This window comes from Melanotaenia boesemani, chromosome 10, assembly GCF_017639745.1.
Source record: "Melanotaenia boesemani isolate fMelBoe1 chromosome 10, fMelBoe1.pri, whole genome shotgun sequence".
NCBI classification, from domain to species: domain Eukaryota; kingdom Metazoa; phylum Chordata; class Actinopteri; order Atheriniformes; family Melanotaeniidae; genus Melanotaenia; species Melanotaenia boesemani.
The window spans coordinates 19305066-19327655 of NC_055691.1; the positions used below are offsets into that span (position 1 = coordinate 19305066).

Below are 22590 nucleotides of genomic sequence, written 5' to 3' on the forward strand. Positions count from 1 at the left end.
TAGCCCACGCTGAATCTTTGTTTCAACAAAATCTGTCTGAGACGTTGTCTCGCTTTTCATGCTTCTTCTTTTTTGCCCTGTTGGACAAGCTGGACCTCCTCCCCTCACATGTTACCTTAAGCCCAGGTGAGTCACGCTGTGCTGAGATATGGGGGCGTTTCTCAGAGCTTCCTTCTCTTGCACGGACTCTCCACACTTAGTTGATGATACATCAGAAGCCGCCAGTGGGCCCTGCACTGCGTCAGCAACTTTAATTGGCCTGCATGATTGTGGTCTGCAAGGCGCTCAGTAGAATTCACACACACACACACACACACCCTGCAGCCCTCCCCCAACCTTTATCTATATCATTAGTGTAATGCTCCCATTTCCCCCCCAGCTGCTGAGATATGGGGAGATTCCAACAAGCAGGAAAGGAAGAGGGGAGGAATGAGTCACACACCAGCAACCATCTTTATTTATTTATTTTTCTTGTAGTTTGCCATGGAAGAGTGAGGTCCATTAAAACATTGTTCTTTGTGTCTTTAATCAAAAAAAGACTGTAAACTGAACAGATATCTTTTGGCTGTGTGCACAAAAAGTGGAGTCATGGAGTATTGCATGGGCAGTAGAAGTGAGGCAGCTGGTGTTTTCTTTTTGAATTTGCAAGAAAGATCATTGTCTTGCATCTTTGTCCTTGTGGACTATCCCTGTGTCTAACATTTGTTTTTTGTTTTCTTTTTTTTTTCTTCTTCTTATACATAGCTGTTTGTGGAGCTGTAAGGGCTCACAGGCTGAAGGATTCCTGGTCATTTTAAATGTAGATGGCAGATGTAGATTCTTCCAAGTACCTAACGAAGGCAGTCAATTGCTGTTTGGCTAAATGTTTGTTTAACATTGTGTTGTTTCTCCACTATTTTTAATAATGAGCTCATCTCCTACGTCAAGGCAAAACCAACAGTAGGAAAAAAAAAAAGGGTGGTCTCCATTTCAAGTTTTTCTATATTTCCAAAGCAGTGGTACAGGAGATGTATGTAAGGCAGCTAAAGGTAAATTCACACCACGATAGTTCGGGGAGCTTGGTTTGACTGGGTGGTGAATTCTGAAAAATTTTTGGTTTGGTTGAATTTTGGTTTGCTTTCACTGCACTTTAGGGCGCATTCACATTTGCACTGTTTGGTCCTCTTTAAATGAACCCTGGTCTGTTCACACTGATAGTATGGTTCATTTGGAGCAGTGTAAACACTCATTCGCACTCTGGTGCAGACCAAATAAGTGAACTCTGGTCTGCTTGAAAACTCTGGTCTTGCTTTGATTCTAAGGCTGTTTCAGCCAAAACAGGTCCTTTAATGCAAGTTCACAGTTTAAAGGGGAGCACTGCCGGAAGTGTGAAAAAGTTAAAAGGACCACTTTGTCGATCAGTTGGGAGCAACATGTTGCTGTAAAGCAGGGGTGATCAGCCCCGGTCCTTGAGGGCTGCAATCCTGCAGGTTTTAGAAGTTTCCCTGCTCCAACACACCTGATTCAAATCAAATGGCTCTTTTAAACAGTTTACTGTCAAGGGAATGCCCAAGCATGTTGACCCATTAATCCGATTCAGGTGTACTAAAGCAGGAAACATCCAAAAAATGCAGGCCAGTGGTCCTCAAGGACCAACTTTGGACACCCCTGCTTTAAAGACTGGGGCATAACTTTCAACATCGTGCAGGGTGCTTCACATGGTACACTTCAATCTGTTGATGGTGCAATGCATTATGGGCTGTAGTCGCTGGAATCTGACAGCAAACCGAGTTAAATAATAGACATTAACCTTGCCTCTTCTAAAATGTTCACTGTGCATCAAATCAAATTATAAGAGCACTAAATCAGTGGTGTTCTTTTAAACAAGGACTGCAGTTCACTGTTATTTCATTTGTGATTAACTCATTGGTTGTTTTTCCCAGGATTCCTGGGATCTTTTAATTTTTTAGATATTCATGCGCAGCAGTTGTGCTGCTGTGGTTGAATTGCTTTTCTGTAGCAAGTTTCTGGTTTTGAATGGCATCACTAAAACATTATTCTGCTGACTGGAAACTAGAGAAAGAAATGCTCATTTGAATTAGTTGATTGTGTTGCAAAAATATTACAAAAAGAAAGATCAAATACTATTTATGCCATTTTGGACTTGATGTCATCAGGTTTTCAATTGATCTGCAACATTCAATAACAAGTTTTCCTCCTCCACCTCTAGTTGTTTTAATCAGTGGGTCGATTGATGCATGGTATTGTGCTCACACTCTGCTTGCTCTTGCATCTCGAAGCAGCACCGGATGTCAGGAGTTATTAAGGTCTCATGGTACATTTTGTTCCTTAACTGTTTAGCACAGCCACATCAACTCTGATTCATAGTGAAGGAAGAAGACTGAGAGTGAGGGGTTGGAAAGGCGGCAAAGCTTTTCAAATTTTGCAGAATGACTGTTGATCCTTAAAACTGTGAAAAGGTTATTTATGAGAAACTTTGCAAAAGTATACTTTTAAATGTTATTGAACAGATTGCTGTTTGGATGTGTTCTTGCAGGCTGGCTACAGAACCATGTCCTCGGCTCAAAGTGAGGATATATCAAGCTACCATCTGAGTGGTGAGTACAGGTCACATGCTCTTTGTGGCAAATGTCTTTAGTACTTTATATTTCTCCATATAATATATTATATTTGGGTGGAAGCATGCTTGTAGGCCTTATTTTCCTCCACACTTGTTAATGCATGTAGACCACTTATGGCTTTTCCTTTAATTAAGTGTCTATTGTGATGTATGATTGAAAGTAGGCATCTCACATCTGCTGTTAAAACACTCACATTCAAAATACTTTAGCTTGCTCAATAACTGTTTAATTTCTTGTCTTAAAAAGCTGCCAGTGTCCTCCCACAGATGTTAGTCAAGTTGACACAGACAGCTCTTTGCAGACTCCCTTTATTTCAGAGTGGCATTTTAATTTAGTTTAATTTTACCACTCCCTCTTAAACACAGACCTAAATTTCAGCTTTTAATTTAAACTCCTACTGGCCTTAAAATTAAGAGACTCAGCCCTGACCAAATTTCCACCAGTGATCAAAGTTTCTCCATCAGATGTTAAGTAGATGAAATGTAAGAGTGTTAGAGTTGCTTTAAGGATTTGTTGCTTGTGTGTTTCAATTCAGTGGTGCGAAACCCACCAAGCTGGGAGGTAGGTATCTACCTGGTGGGCTTCCTTGTGCTGTTGGGTGCTGCTGGGCTTAACATCTGGAAGTTATGGAAGTCTGGTACCTTCCCTGCCCCCTCACCATTTCCCAACTTTGACTATCGATACCTGCAAGAAAAATATGGAACCTCCTTCTCAGAAGTCAGGCAAAAGGTACATTTACACCTACAGAAATGTGAAATATCATTTGCTGGTTCGCAACAGTTTGGCTGAGTGGTCCTTCACTTTTAAGTAATAAAGTTTAAAATACTTCATCACACTTTCTGCTTTTATTTTTATCTTTTTTTTTTTGTTCTGTCTAAAAGGCTTAGTGAGGATTAAATGAGTAAGACCCAAAATGACTAAAGTTAAGGCTGACAATTTCTTAAATTGATGTTAATCTCTCGTTTTTTTCCCCCCTCCTTGAAGAGAGTGGCAGCCAACAACCATCGGCGCATCTCTGCCACGTCCAGTCGTAAGCCCAGCCTGGCCCTTGGGGACACCCCAGATGGCTTCAGAGACCTGGGCCACCTGGAACTGATGAGCAGGGAGCTGGACCCAACCGGCATGGCTCAGCTGAACCGATCCGTCTCCACTGACTCACTCAGCTCCATCTCCTCCATCGCCAACAACTTCGGCCACGACTTCACGGTTGGCCAGCTGGAAGTGACCCTGGAGTTTGAGCCACCTCGGCAGCTGGGCCAAGGGGTAGGAATGCTCCACATCACCCTGCACCAGGGCAAAGACCTGCTGGAGAGGGAGGAAGGTGACTTCCCTGGCTGCTTCATCAGAGTCTCACTCGGACCAGATGAGCTTAATGTGGGAGTCACAAGGGTATGGAGGTTATTTTGTATTAAACCTTTTGAGAGTATATATGAGTGGGTCCTCGGTTTACATAGAAGCATGCTTGTGAGGACATAAATGTGCCTGCATGAAACATATATATTTAGATACAAATGTCTACTGGTTCCATATTACTCTACCAATCCTCATATGGACATAGTGGTGCTAGAAACCCAATATTGAACCTAACAGAAAAACAGGAAAATAGTACTAATAAAAAAAAATGTAGGTTTTAAGATGTGTAGGTGTTAATTTTTGCAAATGATTTATGGGAAGAGACAGTATGATCTATGTTATGAGAGTTGTTATGAGTGGATTTTTAGACTGGACCATATTGTGAGTTGCTATGCCGTGTCCAGTGGCAGCTGTTAAGATATAATCATTAGGATATCAGAGTGTCAATGTTTATTTACAAGAGATAAGTGATCTCAAGGTCTAAATGGAGACTTAATGGAGTTTAAAATTCTGGATGGACCAAGGCCAAAATAACAAAATAAAACAGCCTGAGCAAGAAAAGATAACCTGTACCAAATTAAATTAAAGAAAGTACAATGACTTACCTTTCTCATGTAACAAAATGGAGAAAAGGAAAATAAGGCAAAATAGCAGCCCACTCCTACAAACTCCAGGTTAGCAATTAGTAAAGCTAAATCAAGCATCTCTGACTGTATGTGGCAAAACTGTGGCTGGTTGGGAGGACAGCTTGAGCTGTTAGTTGAAATAAATAAAATGACACTCAATTTCAGGTCTGCTCAGTTTGGGCCAGGGATATCTTCTATTTCTTTTTCTATTGTTTGGAATTGAAATGTAATTAAATGCATTTTCCTAGACATTCCTACAGCTTGAGTTTACAGTATTAATGTCTGTGGCAATTATTTTATTCAGTCGTCCACTAAAACCCACTTAAATGAAAAAATAGGTTGCTTTTTGGGGCGAATGCGATAATTACACTTAGCCATCAAAACACAAGAACACAACACAAACAACTTTTGGGGGCCGTGCCATGGTGGGCGGGGCGGGGCTGCTCGTGTGGCCCAGCACGGCGTTGTTACAGCCCCTCAATTTTAATTACAAACAACACACAAACAGTCATGAGCGAGGAAGGTGAGGGCAATGGGGTCCTTTCACACCCCTGTTTCCTGGGCGCCACCAGGGGTGTACAAAGGGAGGAGAGGGTGGGGGAGGTGGGATGGGTGGAGGATGGGAGGATGGTGCCCTGGTTCCCGGGGTGTGCTGCTGGGACATTGGTGTGGGTGCTCGCCCATGCCAGGTGGTTGTCTGGGGAGGCCTGGTCTTTCTGGGCTCCTAGATTGCCGCTGATCACCTGCGTCTCTGGGCCGCTCTAGTTTGCCTCTAGCCTCCGTGGAGGTGCGTCGTATTTGCACGATCACACTCACCTCTGATCACTCCTCATTCCTCATACTCTGCATACTGACAGTCATTGAGTTGTTGTCATGATACATCTTGTGTCTTTTTTTTTTTTTTTTTAATTTTTTAACAAAAATAAAATAAAAGTCAGCTTAGTTTACCTGTAAAAGCTGTAGGAAATTCTGTCCCCTCCGGTCAGGTCCAGTAATTTTTTAATCATGTCCCACCGTTTTTATTTTAAATTAAAGGGGAATTAAAAGTCTTTAAAAATGTGGCCATTGATAACTGTAGTCACATTAAAGAACCATGAGAAATAAAACCTCTTTAGATTAATAATTTGGGTCAGCAAGTGACAACATGTTGGGAGCTGTCAGAGCTGCTCACACTGGGGCGGAGGTCTGTCTCGGCCTGATCTGTGTCCTCTCTCTTGACAAAAAGCCACAAATATTTTCCTCTCTTTTCATTCATATATCCTCCCATACAAAATAAGGCTGGTTACAGACTATATTTCGCCACATTTTCATGCCACGTCAGCGCTAAGAAACTTGGATACTGAGGTACTTTGAACCATAGACATCTGTAGACGCCTCATTGGTCCCCGCTTTGTATGTCAACTGCACCGCCATATTGGTCCTGCAAGTTATCAATTTTCAATAGGACTAAACAGAGAAAAGATGCCTGGATCTTCTACAGTTTAGGGTTGAATAAACCAGAACATTCTTTTAACAAGATCACCAGGAATTACTTTCCATAGTAAGAATGAACAACTGTTAGTTTTAGTTTTTATTTTTTATTATAGGCACTTGTCATTCATAATACTGTTATCTAGCCTATATTGTTGATTATATGCAAGAGCTTTTAGTTCCACTTCAGACAAAATCTGATAGCATCTGAATGAACATGGAACCTTTTCAGTACTACAAGGTTTGCTATGATAACATTTAATACTGTTGCAGTGTTTTTTCTGGTGCAATGCATTTCTAAAATACCTTTTACTAAGTGGTTGTTTTATGTAAGTTTTCATAGTATGGTGTTTTAAAATGACTGTGTAAAATCTACTTCATGTTTTATTTAACTATATCATGATTAAATAGTTTTTTTTATGTATGCATTGATGCACAACTAATTCGGTTATACTACTTTACACCTGTTAAAAAAGAGGATTTTAATATAAATATCTATTGTGTTAAGCAGAAAAAAATCAACCACATCTACTCCTGACTAACACCTGGTTTTACCTTTCCCTTTTTTCCAACCCATTATGTATTTAACTTCATTTAATCCCAATAAAAACTCTGATTGTCTATCAGTGATTATAGATGAACAATTAAGTTAGTTCCTAAATACACTCACTGAAATATAAATATGACATGGTTTCCCCCATTAACTAGAGTAGCACTGCTACACAGCTTCAGGCTAACATTAGGTTATTAACTTTACAAAACATTAGTAGTTGTCCTTGCGCAGGGTCAAATAATCATCCAAAAAGATGCAGCAAAAAACATCAATATTTTTAAGGGATGAATAATTAGGAAAGCTCTTCATAATTTCCTTTAAGCTGGTCTAATAACACTGTTGATCCATGCATGTCTGTGAAGTTTTCTTTTTTTTTTCTCCAGTAACTTATCAGTCACCTGAGGTGGCACCTTGGGTGTCCAGTCAGATTTTAGCTCCGCCCCTGCTTCCAGCTGCATCAAACATGCTGGTAACGTCCAAACGCCAAGCTCAGTTATTAAAATTGCCATTTTACAAGCCGATGGGTGAAATAATGGTGACTTTGTCTATTTTTATACAGTATACATGGAGGTGTATAATCTGTTAGAGCTGCATGTTAAAGTTATGTACAGTGGACACGCTTTCCTATTAAATCTAATAGGAAAGTGTCACCAAACCTTTGACTGGTAGTTTATATATATTTAACCTGATGTCTATGAAATTAAGAAATAATAATAATTAAAAAGTCAGACAGAGCTGAGAATCTATAACATTGACCAGTGTTAGAGTTACATGGTGGCTTTCAGCAGGTTTTTTCATAGCTCAAACAATGGGAATCACCAGGGTAGTGTGCACAGAACAGATTTGTGCACTAATACAATGACTGATGGCAGAACTTCACATTTAGTTTCATGCTTGTCAGTATTCAGCATTAGATATGTTAATCATCCTTCAGTTTCACAGGACCTCAAAATCTTGTTACCTCTGGGAAAGCTCAGGTCTCCTTTGGGGAACATTTTCCTTCATAATGTGAAAACTCATGTTTATTATGTTAAGCATTTTAATTTAGTGGTTTTAACTTGCTTATTAGTATCGAGTACAGCAGAGGCCGATGGCAACTGCATTAATTTCCCAGATATTTGGCCACAAATCAAAAAAATTATTTCTAACTGAGGGATGAAAACTTATTGCAGTTCATCCTGAAGGGGACATGACTCTGAAACATATGTCATGGCAGTACAGCACATTGTTGTAGCTTAGATTAAAGGATCCAAAAGACCAACACTCAATCCAGAGTGTAAAAGAAAAAACAAGTAAGAGACATACTCTGTAACTTTCCAACCATAAAACTCTGAAATCTGGACTTATTTTTTCTGGAGCTGTCGCTGCAAGATGGATGCCATAGATTTGCTTTGAATTTTGGCTGTGCAACAAAAACTATGATTATAATGTCAGCAGATAATCAAATCGCAGTAGTTAAATACTAGAAGCATTCATTTTAAGGAAAATATTAAAAGTTGCAATGAGGCGATACATAAAAAAAAAAGAAGCTAAATCTTAGAAACAGAAAGGAAATGAAAGTGGAGAAACTACATTTCTTTAAGCTTCATCAGTCATCGGGAGGTTATTTAATCATTGTGATAGGCCTATTGACAAGCTGCTGAAATATTTAAATGGACACACTCATGGTTTCATCCCTTGAGTGAGTCTGCTAGTACAATTAATCTGAGATGATTAGACTTTGAATTGATTGTTTCAAACTCAAATTCCCCAAAACAGAGAATTATGTTGAATCAGCCATAATATTTAGGATAAATAAAATATGTAATTATATATTTTATGTTATCTAATGTTCTTTTTGTCACTTTTTCAGAGAATTTCAAAATGTTGGGGTTTTTGTTGGCTTGTAAAACTGTGTTTAAAAACATTCAAACTTTTCAAAAATACAAGTGAAAGCTAAAATGAGAGCATTGCTCGAATGGCTGATTAGAAGCTATAACATAATGAGAGACAGTACCAAAGATAAAGGTGGCCCCTGACAATGAGAAAGCTTAAACTCTCTTGCTCGGTAGAAACACGGTTTAGATCTAATCCCTCCCGCGGGGTGTGAAGCTCGATCCTGCAGCCTGACAAGCTGCTTGTTTCCTGTCCGCCAGATGAGTTCATTTCATTAGCTTGAGTGGTCAGCTGGTCCCCTGGGAGCCAAAGTCAGGGAGGTTTATTTCACATCACTTTACAGTCAGGAGGAGCAGATGAGACTCTCATTCTGTCAGTTTGTAACTCATCACCTGATCTTCAGATAACAGTAATGAAGAGGATGGTCTTTGGCATTGTACACTTTACTACGCTACATTATGATTTGTATTACGACATACACAGATCAGTCAAAAGTTTGGACACACTCATCTGTTGGATTTCATGCGAAAGTGTGTTCTAACTTTCCTCTAAAAACAATATAAAAATTTTTCTTTTATAAAGTCTAGCTTAATCACTTGTATTTTATATAACTAAATCAACCTTGTCAAGTTTGGTCTTCATTGCCAGCAATAAGCTGAATCCCTTCCAGTGAGGGTTAGACCCCGTCAGGGTTGCCTTTTTTTTTTTTTTTTTTGCTGATCCTGCTCATATTTTTTATGGACAGAATTCCTAAATGTAGCCAGGGTCTGGTTTAGTGGACTCAGGATTGGGTCTCTGCTTTTTGTAGATGATAAAGCTGCTTATTGTCACTCATTTTCATTTTATTCACAGCCATATGAAAATGAAAGTGCATCATTTTCACTTCTGAGGTTTGATCTCATCTGATACTGACCAGATGAGATTTATAAAAGAATGCCCATGCATGTCCTACGCCTGTTTCCGTTCATAATTCACAATCAACTCTAAAGCGGGCGCACGTAAGGGAACGCCTTTCCACGCCCACATGGTGGCTATAAATGGTCAGGCGAACGCCTGGAATAAATATTCATCACATCATTGGGAGGGAAAAAGGGAAAGTGGAATTTTTTGGGGTGTGAGGCTGAGATCCTGATGGACCACATTGAGAAACATAAAAATGTTTAATTGGTGGGCACAGCGTGGGCATTACTTGTGTCAGAAAGGCAGAATAGTGGCAGCAAGTGGAAGATGCTGTCATCGCGGTTTCAGAACACAGGACATGCCAGAGGTATCGGAACATACAGCTGAATATCCCTGTTGGTAGAGCATCTGTCTGCCATGGAATTTATAAAATAAATGTGGACAGAAACATTTGCGATTGGTAGAAGTTTATTTAGTGTTAAAAAATATTTATTTCTAGTTGCTAGGTGCTTCAGCTGGGTGGGCGGTGCAGAGGGACACAATCCCTGCTATTAACCAGGTGTACAAGGAGAAGTGGGAAATAAAGGCGGTCTTGACAGAAATTAGGACAACAGTGAAAAAGCATTGTGTGAAAATAAGTAAATAAAAGGAAATCCACCTCTTGTGTGTTTCATTAGCGTTGCATCACTCCTAGACCTTCAGCCTCCAGTCTGCGTCCTGCTCTGCTGGAACGAAGGACCAAAGCTACTTTTCACACCTTATTTAGCTGAATGTATTTTATAACATGTACGTTTTGTTTCACAATGACAGAACATATTTTAGCGGTTGAGGTTCTTTTTAATATAATCTCCCTTTTTCCTAAAAATCCTGTTAGCGTGCGCTCTTAGGAGAATTAATATTGAATATGCGTCTTTATTAATTTCTGCAAACAGCTTTAATATCTAACATGTGGTGTGAAAGTTAATAGTGGATTGTGCACAAATGTCTTACATTTCACATCATTTCCTCAATTTTATTCTGTACCATCGGTGTTGCTGTTTCCCGTTTTCCCAGATTTTGTGCGTATGCTTGGGTCAGAGTTGCCGTGGAGGTAGGACCATTTTCCTGTCAAGTTTGGTTTTTATAAATCCCTAACGTAGGCTATTTTTGGCATACGCCAGTTTTTGTACCTACGGCAGCTTTATAAATAAGGCCCCAGTTCTTAAATTTAGTGAAGTATACTTCATGACCTCATGCTTGTAGAACCACCTTATGCAACAGTAACAAAGTCATTGTTTTTATTTTTATGCAATCATTGTGGATGAATCTCGTCCGATTTTTATTTATAATGTTAATTCAGGTTAATGAGGTTTCTGGTCATTTGTTTATCCGCAGCTTGACCCACTTTGACTATAGAATACTCTGGTATACAAAGGAGTTCAAAGTTAACTCAATGGCTGCAAGGTGTCGAAGTCAAGTGGCTGCAAAGCAAGTCCAAAACAGCATCCCTGCACCACCATGCTTGGATCTGCTGTGTTTAGTTTTCACCATTCAGGGGGCTTTTTCATGTTGACAAAACATCTCTGTCCAACAGAATTTGTTGTCAAAGGATTGCAGTATGCTCAGATGTAACTTTCGCTTAAGATTTGCTGCAAAGTTGTTATAAAAAGAAGGGCTTTCTCTTGGCAACTAACTTTTTCCTTTTTATATGCATTTTCTACATTGCTACTCTGACCTTGTGTTGAACTTGCTGGGTCCACTTCTGGGAGGATTGGCAATTGTCTTAAATCTTTTCCACTTGTGAATAATCTTTCTAATTGTCAAATAATGGACACCTGAATGCTCCTCACCAGCAAGCTGCCAAAAGTTCTGCTTTTATAGAGTTGCTTACACTTGCTGATGTTCAGTTAATCAAGTGTATTTCATTGGCATCTCGCTGCTTTTTATTCTTCCAATTCTTATAGAGGCAACAAGGGTGGGTTCAGTTTTCATTATAATGACACACAAATCTGTCTGAGTTAGTTTTTACCTAATTGTGAAATTTAATGGAGTGTGTACAGTCTTTTCACAAACCTGGAAGTAACTTTAATGAAAAGCTTCTAATTTTAACACAAAAGAACCATTCTGACATAGAAAGAGGGCACATTCCTCCATCTGCTACACCTGTCACTTGCCTTCTGCTCTTAGCTCAACTTTGCCAGAAAACACTTGAAGTCCTGCCTGACTGTGAGTCATCGCTCTGCTGTGTGGCTCTGGTTCTGCACAGTTTTTGTAAGCTGACGTTGCTGAGACACAGACTCATCTGTTTGTCCACTTTTACTTGCTGTTTGAATGTGTCCAGGCCTGGTTTGGTAATACTAGGGACATCATCTCCACCCAGCTCTGATGGTCAAGCAGGCTTCTCTTTCCTCCTTTCTCTGTCCTTTTCTCTGGCTTATTCTCTTCTCTAGCATCTCTTTGCTGTCACTTCATTTGTTTCCCTCAATGTGCCCCTCTTTCTCCTCCTCCTCTACTAATTCCTCTTTTTTTTACTGCTTTTTCTCTCATCCCATTTTCCCCCCATTTATTTTCTGTCATTGCAACTTGTTTTTGTTTGACATGTAATAATCTTTCTCTGTCTTCTTTGGCTCACACTCACACATATCCATGCATGCCTTTTTTCTCTTTTTATTGCCTTGTTTATTGCCCCCACACATCGCTACTGTTATCCCCCGAGAGATAAGCCCAGTGCTTCAGACAGACAGTCTCATATTGTGCATCGAGGAAAGGCTGGCAGAGAGGTTCTGCCCACCCCCGATATTTTATCTCATCATGAAGATATTCCACACAAACAGAAATACTGCAGCCTTTTACAGATTCTGCAGGTGTTGAGTTTTTGATTGTGCACAGTCCAAGGTCATCCGCACAAGCTGATTTGTAGGCCCTGTGCTTTGAATTCTCAATTTGTGAGTTATTGTTTTACTGTTTCTTAATAGCAGCAGGAGACCTGAGAACTCTCAAAACAACAGTGTTTGTTTCTGATATATATTTAATTCTCATTGTGTTTCAGATGCAGGTGTGAAAAGAGGCTATTAATAATCATCTTTAGATTACTAGTTGCCTGGTAACCTGAGGTTTACATTGGTTCCCACATGTGAATCATGATCTAAAAGCTTGAGCATTACATAAGTAGCTTTGGCAATACTGTCTGCCACTAATAAGTAGTAATTGTGAAGTCGGTAATCTTCTTTTGTCTGCCACAAAAGAAGGATGCATTATAATTTTCTAGCTTAATATACTTGGTTTTGTAGTATGTAGAAAAAAAATGACTGTGCAATTCCACAGCCTGCAGAATACACTCAAAAAATAAATCTTTTGGATTAACACAATTTGATCATGGCACACATTTCCACACGATTAAATCAAATACTAGTGAGGTATCCTCACTAGATGCCTGAGCCACCTTATCCAGTTCCTCTTGATGTGGAGGAGAAGCGGCTCTACTCTAAGACCCTCCCGCGTCACCAAGCTTTTCACCTTATCCCTAAGGAAGAGCCAGACTGCAGACGCCGCAATGATCCGCCTGTCGATCTACCGCTCAATCCTTCCCTCACTCGCCAGCAAGACTCTGAAATACTTGAACTCCTCCAATTGGGGCAGGACCTCTTTCCCGACCTGGATAAAACACTCCACCCTTTTCAGCTGAGGACCATGGTCTTGGATTTGGAGGTGCTGATTCTCATCCCCGCCACTTCACACCCGGCTGCGAATGGCCCCAGCGAGAGCTGAAGATCACGGCCCAATGAAGCCCACAGAACGACTTCATCCGCAAGAAGCACAGCCTCAAATTCTGAGGCCACCAAACCGGATCCCCTCAAGACCTCGGCTGTACTTAGAAATTCTGTCTATAAAAGTTATGAACAGAATCGGTGACAAAGGGCAGCTTTGACAGAGTCCAACCCTCACTGAAATGAATCTGATTTACTACAGGTAATGCAGACCAGGCTCTGGCACTGGTCGTATAGGGACTGGACAGCTCATGCAAGTGGGTCCGGCACTCCATACTCCTGGAGCACCCCCCACAAGAGTCCCCAGGGGACACGGACGAACACCACCTCAAAGTTCACAACCCACATGAAGACTGAAGACCCTGAAGAGAGCGTAGAGCTGGTCTACTGTTCCATAACTGGGACGAAAACTACACTGCTCCTCCTTAACCTGAGGTTCCACCATCCAATGGACCCTCCTCTCTGTGACTCCTGAATAGACCTTACCAGGGAGTGTGATCCCCTGTGGTTGGAGCACACCCTCCGGTCCCCCTTTTTGAAGAGGGGGACCACTATCTGAGTCTGCCAGACCCAGAGAACTTTCCCCGATGTCCATGCAATGCTGCAGAGGCATGTCAACCAAGACAGCCGTACAGCATCCAGAGCATTAAGGAACTCTGGGTAGACCTCATCCACCCCCGGGGCTCTGCCCCTGAGGAGCGTTTTAACCACCTCAGCGACCTCAGCCCCAGAGATAGGACAGCCCACGCCAGGGTCCCCTAACTCTGCTTCCTTGTTGGAAGATGTGTCAGTGGGATTAAGGAGGTCTTCGAAGTATTCCCTCCACCGAACTACAAGGTCCCAAGTCGAAGTCAGCAGCCCCCTATCCCCACTCTACACAGTGTTGAAGGAGCACTGCTTCCCCTTCCTGAACCGTTAGATGGTGGACCAGAATCTCCTCAAAGCCGTCTGGAAGTCATTCTCCATGGCCTCTCCAAACTCTTCCCATACCCAAGTTTTTGCCGTAGCGATTGCTGAAGCTGTGTTTCTTTTAGCCTGTCAATATCCATCAGCTGCCTCCAGATACCCACAGGCCAAAAAGGCCCGATAGGACTCCTTCTTCAGCTTGATGGCTAAATGCTCAGCTCAGTGCTGGTGTCCACCAATTAGTTCAGGGATTTCTGTCTTGACAGGCACTGACAACCCCACAGCCACAGCTCCAGTTGACACAGCCAACTCAGACTCAATGTCCCCAGCCTCACCCGGGACATGGTTGAAGCTCTGCCAGAGATGGGAGTTGAAACTCTTTTTGACAGGAGACTCTGCCAGACGTTCCCAGTAGACCCTCACAGAACGTTTGGGTTTGCCAGGCCTGACGGGCATCCTCCACCACCCTCTGAGCCAACTCACCATACGGGGGTGATCAGTTGACAGCTCTGCCCCTCTCTTCACCTGAGTGTCCAAGACATGCAGCCGCAAGTGTCCTGGTGCCATGTGCACATGTGGACACTCTTATGCCTGACCATGGTGCTTGTTATGGACAATCCATGATGAGCACAGAACAATAACAAAACACCACTCTGATTCAGATCAGGGATCTATGGGGATATATAGACAGACAGACAAGCAGCCAGTGTAAAGACCTCAGAGCTGGACTGATGTTTTTTACTTTCCTGGTTGTAGTAAGGACTCGGGCAGCAGTTCTGAATAAGTTGCAGGTGTCTAATTGATTTTTTTAGGTAGAACCTGTAAAAACACTGTTAAAAAGACCAAGCCGACTAAAGATGAAAGCATGGACTAGATTTTTGAGGTCCTGCTGAGACATCAGATCTTTTACTCTTGAAAGTATATATTCCTAAGGTGATAGTAGGCTGACTTTGATTCTCTTAATGTGTTTTTCAAAATTTAGGTCTGAGTCCATCTCTGCACCAAGATGTCTGGCTTGGTTGGTGGTTTTAGGAACAATGTCCTTTGGACAGAAAAGACCAAACTGGAGATGTTTTACCCTAACCTACAGCAACATGTTTTGTGAAAACCAAACACCAAATCAAAACAAGCACGGAGGTGGAGTGGTGGTGATTTGGGCTTGATTGCAGCCACAGGACACTGACATCTTGTTGTTATTGAATCAACCACTAACTCATCCGTATATCAAAATGTTGACAAGTCTAATGTTGGATCATCTGTCCAACAAACCTCATTGAACTGAAGCAATGATGGAAAACAGGGTGGGCAAAATTCCTTCAACAATGACATGAAGGACTGATAACAGAAGTTATTGCTAAAACTGGTTGTTGAAACATGGGATATGTGAAACTTTTGACACACTGTTTTGTTTTTTGGCTTAGCTTTTGTTCAATAAATAACAATACAGTTGTAATATATCATGAGTGCTTGTTGATCAGTGGTTGTTTCTACTTTATCTTAAGTCCAGGTAAAGTCTGTATGAGTATTTATTCTTTTCTAAATGTAAAATCTTGCATACTTTTCTTTGCAACTTTATGTTCTAAACAATCGAGTCACAAGAAGTTAATAAGAAACTTCTTCCACTCTGGTGTCTTCAAAATGACATTAGATATTTGGTTTTCATCTGTAATCGAACATTTCAGCCTCTCGTTATCTGCTTCCCACAGATCCAGGCGAATGCATTCACTGTGATCTTTGATGAGCGCTTCTCTGTTCCCATGGACCTGTCCACTCTGGAGGAATTCAGCCTGCGTTTTGCTGCTTTTGGTATCGACACTGATGAAAGAAACATCAGCGCAGGAGTAGCAGAGCTCAAGTTGTCAGATCTGGACCTGACCATCAGACCATTCAATGCCTGGCTTTACCTCCAAGATGTCAATAAGGTACACTAGGGAAACATGTGTAGCAGGGTACATGACATGACAGGATGGAGCTAGTTAATCAGTTTTATACTTAAAGCACATTTCTAATGTGTAATGTGTAGCCTTCAGGCTCCTAATGTTAACTGTTTGGGTGTAAATGTGTAGAACAACATGTGAGTGTCTGAGACCACCTGCTGGATGTTAAATAAAACTACATGTTAGATTAAAATAAACAGGTTTTAAAGCAGGTTGCACCCAAATTTTTGTTTATTCTAAAATATACATTATATCATTTAAATTAATCTGTAATTTGATGGTAGCCTGTATCGTGGATTAGCAGTTTAACTCTGAATTTTCAGTATTACAAACTGTATCTCCATGGCAACTGAAATAAAACCTCCTCCAGAGCAGGTTAGATTACACATAAGTGATCATCATTTAAATTTCATCCCATTATGTCTTTGTATTGATATTTATGTCTGTATCTGTTTCCTTTTGTAAAACATGTTTAAGAACTGCCATAACTCTTACCTTATTTGAGGTATAACTCATTTGAGGGAGACAGTTTTGTGTTGAATATCACAGCCTAAATATTACAAACAAAAGATCAACATAATATGATATTAGCAGAGCCACTGTAATCATTAAAATCACCTATCATGTTTTACTAGAATAACTTAATACATTTACTTCTTTTTATAATTCACATTTGATGATGTGCAGTAAAATGAAAAGTCAGTGGCAAGACTTTATGCAATAACTGCATGAAATTAGTCACTTTCAGTAATTAATTCATATTTTTACCAATTAAAGGGATTTGAATGTTAAATCCTCTAATGTGTTTCCACATTTATTAAAATGTCTGCTGCTGATTTTCATTCTCATAATCTTTTTCTTGTAACATTTACAGTTTCCATTTGGTGCTTGTTTAAACATCTTTAAATAGAAGAACTGTAACCAGTGAGCTGCCTCGAAATTAAATTAAATCTGGTTCACAGTCCAGCAGGAGCTCTCAGCAGCCAACACATATCCTCACCAACACATTATGAAATGTTCTTTCTAAGTAAAGATCACCCGATGTCGCTTTCTTTTTACTCGGTTTGACTCCTTAGGCTGTGGATGCAGTTGGGGAGATCCTGCTGTCTCTCAGTTATTTGCCCACAGCAGAGCGTCTTACCGTGGTCGTGGCCAAGTGCAAGAACCTGGTGTGGACCAATGACAAGAACACTGCAGGTCAGGGATGTTCCCGTGTCATTAATGTTTTATCTCTTTGTGTATTAATTATGCTGAGCCTTTTAAAAGACTCTCATCTTCATCCTGAAGAAAATAATTCATGTGTCAGTAATAACCGGATTTGAATGTCAGAACACACATTAATCTTCATTCAGAAAGGCAGATGGGACTTAATTGACCCTATCATCCCGACGTTCAGCTGATAAAGGTCACCTACTGAAACACTATTATAATAATTATGTGACTGGACTTCTAACTGATTACACTTTAATAAGAAATGTTTTGCATGCTCTACAGACCAAGGTAAGATATGAGTGTTTGCACTGGTGTATTCTGGATTAGGCCTAAAATGCAGCTGTAATTTAATGCCCTACTTCTTATCATCAGATCCATTTGTCAAAGTGTATCTCCTGCAAGATGGCAGAAAGATCAGCAAGAAGAAGACTTCCACAAAAAGAGATGACACAAACCCCATCTTCAATGAAGCCATGATCTTCTCGGTGCCGTCCATCGTCCTGCAGGTGACGAGTCAGACTGTGCCCCAAGCTGTTCCTGAATGAGGAGATAATAAAACGTTATTCTTAATCAAGAAGGGACGGTTAAGTCAAGGAGAAAAAAATAAAGGGAAACATAACATGACAACTACTGACAGTAACCCAACACGGAGAAACCCATTTTCTTTAATCCTTTCAGGTCTTCTTTTATTGTTCTTTGTTTATATTAGTGGATTCATTGTATGTGTTTTGTGTCCCTGGGTGTGCTTTGCTCATTTAAGAGAGGCAAAAGACATCAGGACTGGTTAAGTAAGGGTGAAATAAATAGAAGAAAAGAAAAACAACAGTATAACAACACAATGAAGCAAGTATTAGCACTGATACAGAAAGGGCGACAAGGCTGAAGAGCGGTGCTTTGAACCACAGACCTGGTCATAATATTTGGTACAGCTGAACTGCAAACACAGACTTATCTTCAGAAATAATAATTAAAAATAAAAATTTAATAGTTGAATAGCTTTGCTTCAAGGAAATGAGAATACATGTTCATTTGACACAGATATCAGCAGCCTTTTTAAATGAGTTCCTTTTATTGTTTCTCTGATCTTTTAAAAAAAAATGTTTAGCCTAATAATCAAGAAAATTCTTGAGAAAAAAGCAAAGGAATAACAAAGAACACAGCAAGTATCCATAGACCATGAATTTGTTTGCCACATGTGAGAGCGATTCACCTATAATTGTTGTAGTATTTCAATCTTCAGGATCAGAATAACAAACAAATGTTTCAAACCCATACATAATATTACCATGACAACCTAATAAAAATCCTGCCACAGTATTTATGCATGGATTAGTTTGTAAAAAGTCTTTAAAATTCTATTTTATTACAAGAAATGCAACATGATCTTCTTAACCAAGTTTTCATTAGAGTTGCATGAAAAAAAAAGAAAAAATATTGTGTTTACATCCAGTCAAAATGAAGCAATTTTATCCAAAGATGCAGTGAGTACTCCTTCTCACCCCTACATATTACAGCAGAATCCCATCAGGAACAAACCAAACACTGACTCAGCTCTAGATTTGGGCTTTCAAGTTTTTCTCAGTCTTTATTATTTTCCTTAAACTCTTGGAAAGAGATGATGAGGTGGGGGTGATCACCTGGTAGTGATTTTTTTTACCTTTTGCTGCCAGATCACTAGATGCTACACATTGGACCTTAAACACTCATAAATTATTTATTTATCATAATTGTGCTTACAGTTAAAAAATAAGCCAGTTATGAAAGCTACAAAGGTATGAAATGCCATTTATTTCTACAAAACTCAAGTCCAGTGAAGTTGGGAAAGTGTGTTAATTGCAAATAAAAATTGATTCAAGTAAATTGCAAATTCTTGTCAACCCATATTTAAATGAATGCACAGCAAAGACAACATATTTATTGTCTTCACTCATAAACTTTATTGTTTTGGGAGAAAATCATCAACTCTATAATTTGATGACAGCAACACGTGCCAAAATAGTTGGGACAGGTGTCAATAACTACTCAGAAAGTGGATGAATGGAAATCAAACAACTATTTGCAGGTGAACAGATGAATTAGCAACAGGTGAGAGTCGTTACTGGGTATAAAAAAGGGAGACCCGAACAAGCTAAGTCATTCACATGCAAGGATGGGGCGAGGTTCACCTCTTTGTGAACAACTACGTGAGCAAATTGTTGAACAGTTTAAAAACAACATTCCTCAAAGTACAATTGCAAGGAATTTAGGGATATCATCATCTACAGTCCATAATATTGTGAAAAGGTTCAGGGAATCTGGAGGAATCACTGTGCGTAAAAGGCATGGCCGTAAACCATTATTGAATGCCCGTGACCTCCGAGCCCTCAAGCGGTACTGCATTAAGAACCGACATCAATGTGTAAAGGACATCACCACATGGGCTCAGGAACACTTTGGAAAACCACTGTCAGTCAATACAGTTCGACGGAAATTGTGGACGTCGTGTCCTCCGGTCCAAAGAAGAACAGAACCACCCAGACTGTTACGCACGCAAAGTGCAAAAGCCAGCATCTGTGATGGTATGGGGGTGCATGAGTGGCCAAGGAATGGGTAACCTGCACATCTGTGAAGGCACCATTAATGCAGAAACGTACATTCAGGTTTTGGAACAAAGTATGTTGCCATCCAAACAGAAACTTTACCATGGGCGCCCTTGCTTATTCCAGCAGGATAATGCCAAGCCACACACTGCGCGTCTCACCACAGCGTGGCTTCGTAGTAAGAGGGTGCGGGTGCGGGTGCTTGACTGGCCTACCTGCAGTCCTGACCTGTCTCCCATTGAAAATGTGTGGCGCATTATGAAGCGCAGAATAAGACAAAGGAGACCCCGGACTGTTGAACAGCTGAAGCTGTACATAAAGCAAGAATGGGAAAGGATTCCACTATCAACGATTCAACAACTATTCTCCTCACTTCCTAAACGTTTATTGAGTGTTATTAAAAGGAAAGGTGATGTAACACAATGGTGAAGAAGCCCCTTTCCCAACTACTTTGGCACTTGTTGCAATTATATAATTCTAAGTTTATCATTATTTGCTTATGAAAATAAAGTTTATGAGTTTGAACATGAATAATCTTGTCTTTGTGGTGTATTCATTTAAATATGGGTTAGAAAAGGTTTGCAAGTCATTCTATTCTAATTTTACTGACATTTTAAACTTTTTCCCAACTTCACTGGAATTGAGTTTTGTATAAATATCTGAAAGAAAGACATTGTTTAAACAGAAAAAAAACTGTGAGCTGAGTCATGCTTACAGAGCTGGTTTTGTAACTGTGTTATGTTGTTTGCAGGAGCTCTCTCTGAGGGTCACAGTGGCTGAGGCCACAGATGACGGCCGGGGTGAAAACCTCGGTCATGTGATCATCGGCCCAGAGGCCAGCGGGATGGGAATCACCCACTGGAACCAGATGCTGGCCACCCTGAGGAAACCTGTGTCCATGTGGCACCCTATACGCAGGATCTAGTCCTCTCAGCACCTGCTCAAGTAAAACGCTCACTTCTTCATGTTCCTTTGGACTTTGTTTGGTACTATGTTTAGATCTGTTGCAGTGTTATAATTAGAGTTTACAATGTGACCAACAAAGGGTATGAGTAACTGAGCTGGTTAACACCTCATCTTTATGTGAGTAGGAGGAATCTGAAAAGGTTGTTGCTATTTTTTATTATTCAGCTTCATCCTGATTTGGGTGCATTATGGGTAAAGCTGGCATTTACACCAGTCATTGGTATGTGGTAAGTTGTTAAATTCTCCACATCCTTCATCCTTACCTTACTCTTGAGAAAAAAATATGTGTGAAATTTGATTTGTCTCTCCAGGATTCACCAGGAGATATAAATATGTAAGCAATTTTCCCTCTCACAAGTCAGGACTAAACATTTCAGTTTAAACTTTAGGATGAGTTTGCATTAAGAAAAGAAGTCCACCCTTGACACAGCCCCTCCCTCTGCATGGTACCTACCGGTACTCTGGTTGTAGCCTCTTATAGCTGTGTAGAGAACAAACTGGATGCAGGGGGTGACATCGCTTCTCTTTCAGGAAAACCCTCATTTGTCTTTTGAAACCAGTCATTGATTGCATCCACTTGATTGATTTCGTAGCAGATTTAAAGCCAACTGGAGTCAGCTCTATTGGATTTGCTTGTGTAGTTTGTTAACAGTAAGACTGACAAATAATAGAGGTTTTGGTATTTTCAGTATTTGTTGTGCTTTCGAAAATATCCAGGTACTCTTATCCAGGTGAAATAATTGTAATTTGTAGCAGTTGTTGCAGGGTGGCCAAATCAGCTGTAATAATACTAAAAATATAATGTTGACTTTCTTCTATTTTCAATGCAATACTAGTTGCATAAGCATATTTCAGACTGTAAATAATGCACTATAAAATGTTTTTCATCCACATTTGCTCCTCAAAACTCTGGGTGAAAGTTTTTCACAAACCAAACGTCATTCAAACAAACCGTTGGAGAACATAAATATCATTGCTGGTTAAATAACTATTACTGAAACATCTCTGGGAATTAAACATGTGATATAAAGTCATTTATATGAGTTTCTGTTATGATAGAGAAAACACCTTGATATTTTGAATAAATCTTTTTTTTTATATTTTTCTTTAAATCAGGTATTTTTCACACTAATTTTAGCTTCTGATGTGAACTGAAATTTGAACTAATTGTTCAATTTAGCTGCAGCTTGAAAGCTGATTGGTAACACTAAAATGTTTTTGATTAGAATAAAACAATTCAGAATGTCAAGGTGGTTTTTTTTATCTTCTCCTTAACATTGTGCAGTTGTGTTTTGTTGTAACTTTTGAACGTGACATTAATGTAAAATATCAATCTTTTTTCCCAAGCAGAATCTGTTGTACATGTTTGATAAAGATTTCATCACACATTGAAAATCTATCCAAAAACAACATATTTGCTCATATAATAGACAATATCTCCTACTGTGCCAAATAACGAAGCAATATTTTCATTTACAGTCTGCATTTATATTCAGTTCCACAAAGCTGTAGCCTACATTTCACCATGCATGAAGTTATTTAGCACTTGATGTGAATGTGCCTCAAGAATACAGTGTATTGTGTGAATGCTGTTTCAAATAAAAGCAATTCAACAACAATGAGCACTTGTTAATCTTCCATCCATCCATTGTCTATACCAAGGATCCCCAACTCTAGTCATCAGGGCCCACTGTTCTGCAGACATTCAGTGTTTTCCTGCTTCAACACATCTTACTCAAATTAATGACTCATTAGCAGACTTATGCAGAGCTAGTCAAAGATCCATTTAATTTGAATCAGGTGTGTTGCAGCAGGGAGACATCTAAGACCTGCAGGATACTGGGCC

General features: G+C 40.0%; 1 protein-coding gene across 2 annotated transcripts in view; it reads left to right on the plus strand.

Moving 5' to 3' along the window:
- syt12 (synaptotagmin XII) overlaps positions 1-22363 on the plus strand; it is a 34311-nt gene extending 11948 nt beyond the window's left edge. Inside the window, exons 1-8 of one of the 2 annotated variants that reach the window (XM_041997784.1) lie at positions 1279-1282; positions 2537-2597; positions 3157-3350; positions 3606-4010; positions 15757-15972; positions 17064-17184; positions 17572-17705; positions 20530-22363. In XM_041997784.1, the coding sequence (XP_041853718.1) occupies positions 2552-2597; positions 3157-3350; positions 3606-4010; positions 15757-15972; positions 17064-17184; positions 17572-17705; positions 20530-20703 (1290 nt within the window). In that variant the 5' untranslated portion in view covers positions 1279-1282; positions 2537-2551 and the 3' untranslated portion in view covers positions 20704-22363. Of the gene's footprint in view, positions 1-1278; positions 1283-2536; positions 2598-3156; positions 3351-3605; positions 4011-15756; positions 15973-17063; positions 17185-17571; positions 17706-20529 lie in introns of those variants that run through there. The other variant, XM_041997783.1, reaches the window with a different exon arrangement.
- The last annotated feature ends 227 nt before the right edge of the window (positions 22364-22590 follow it).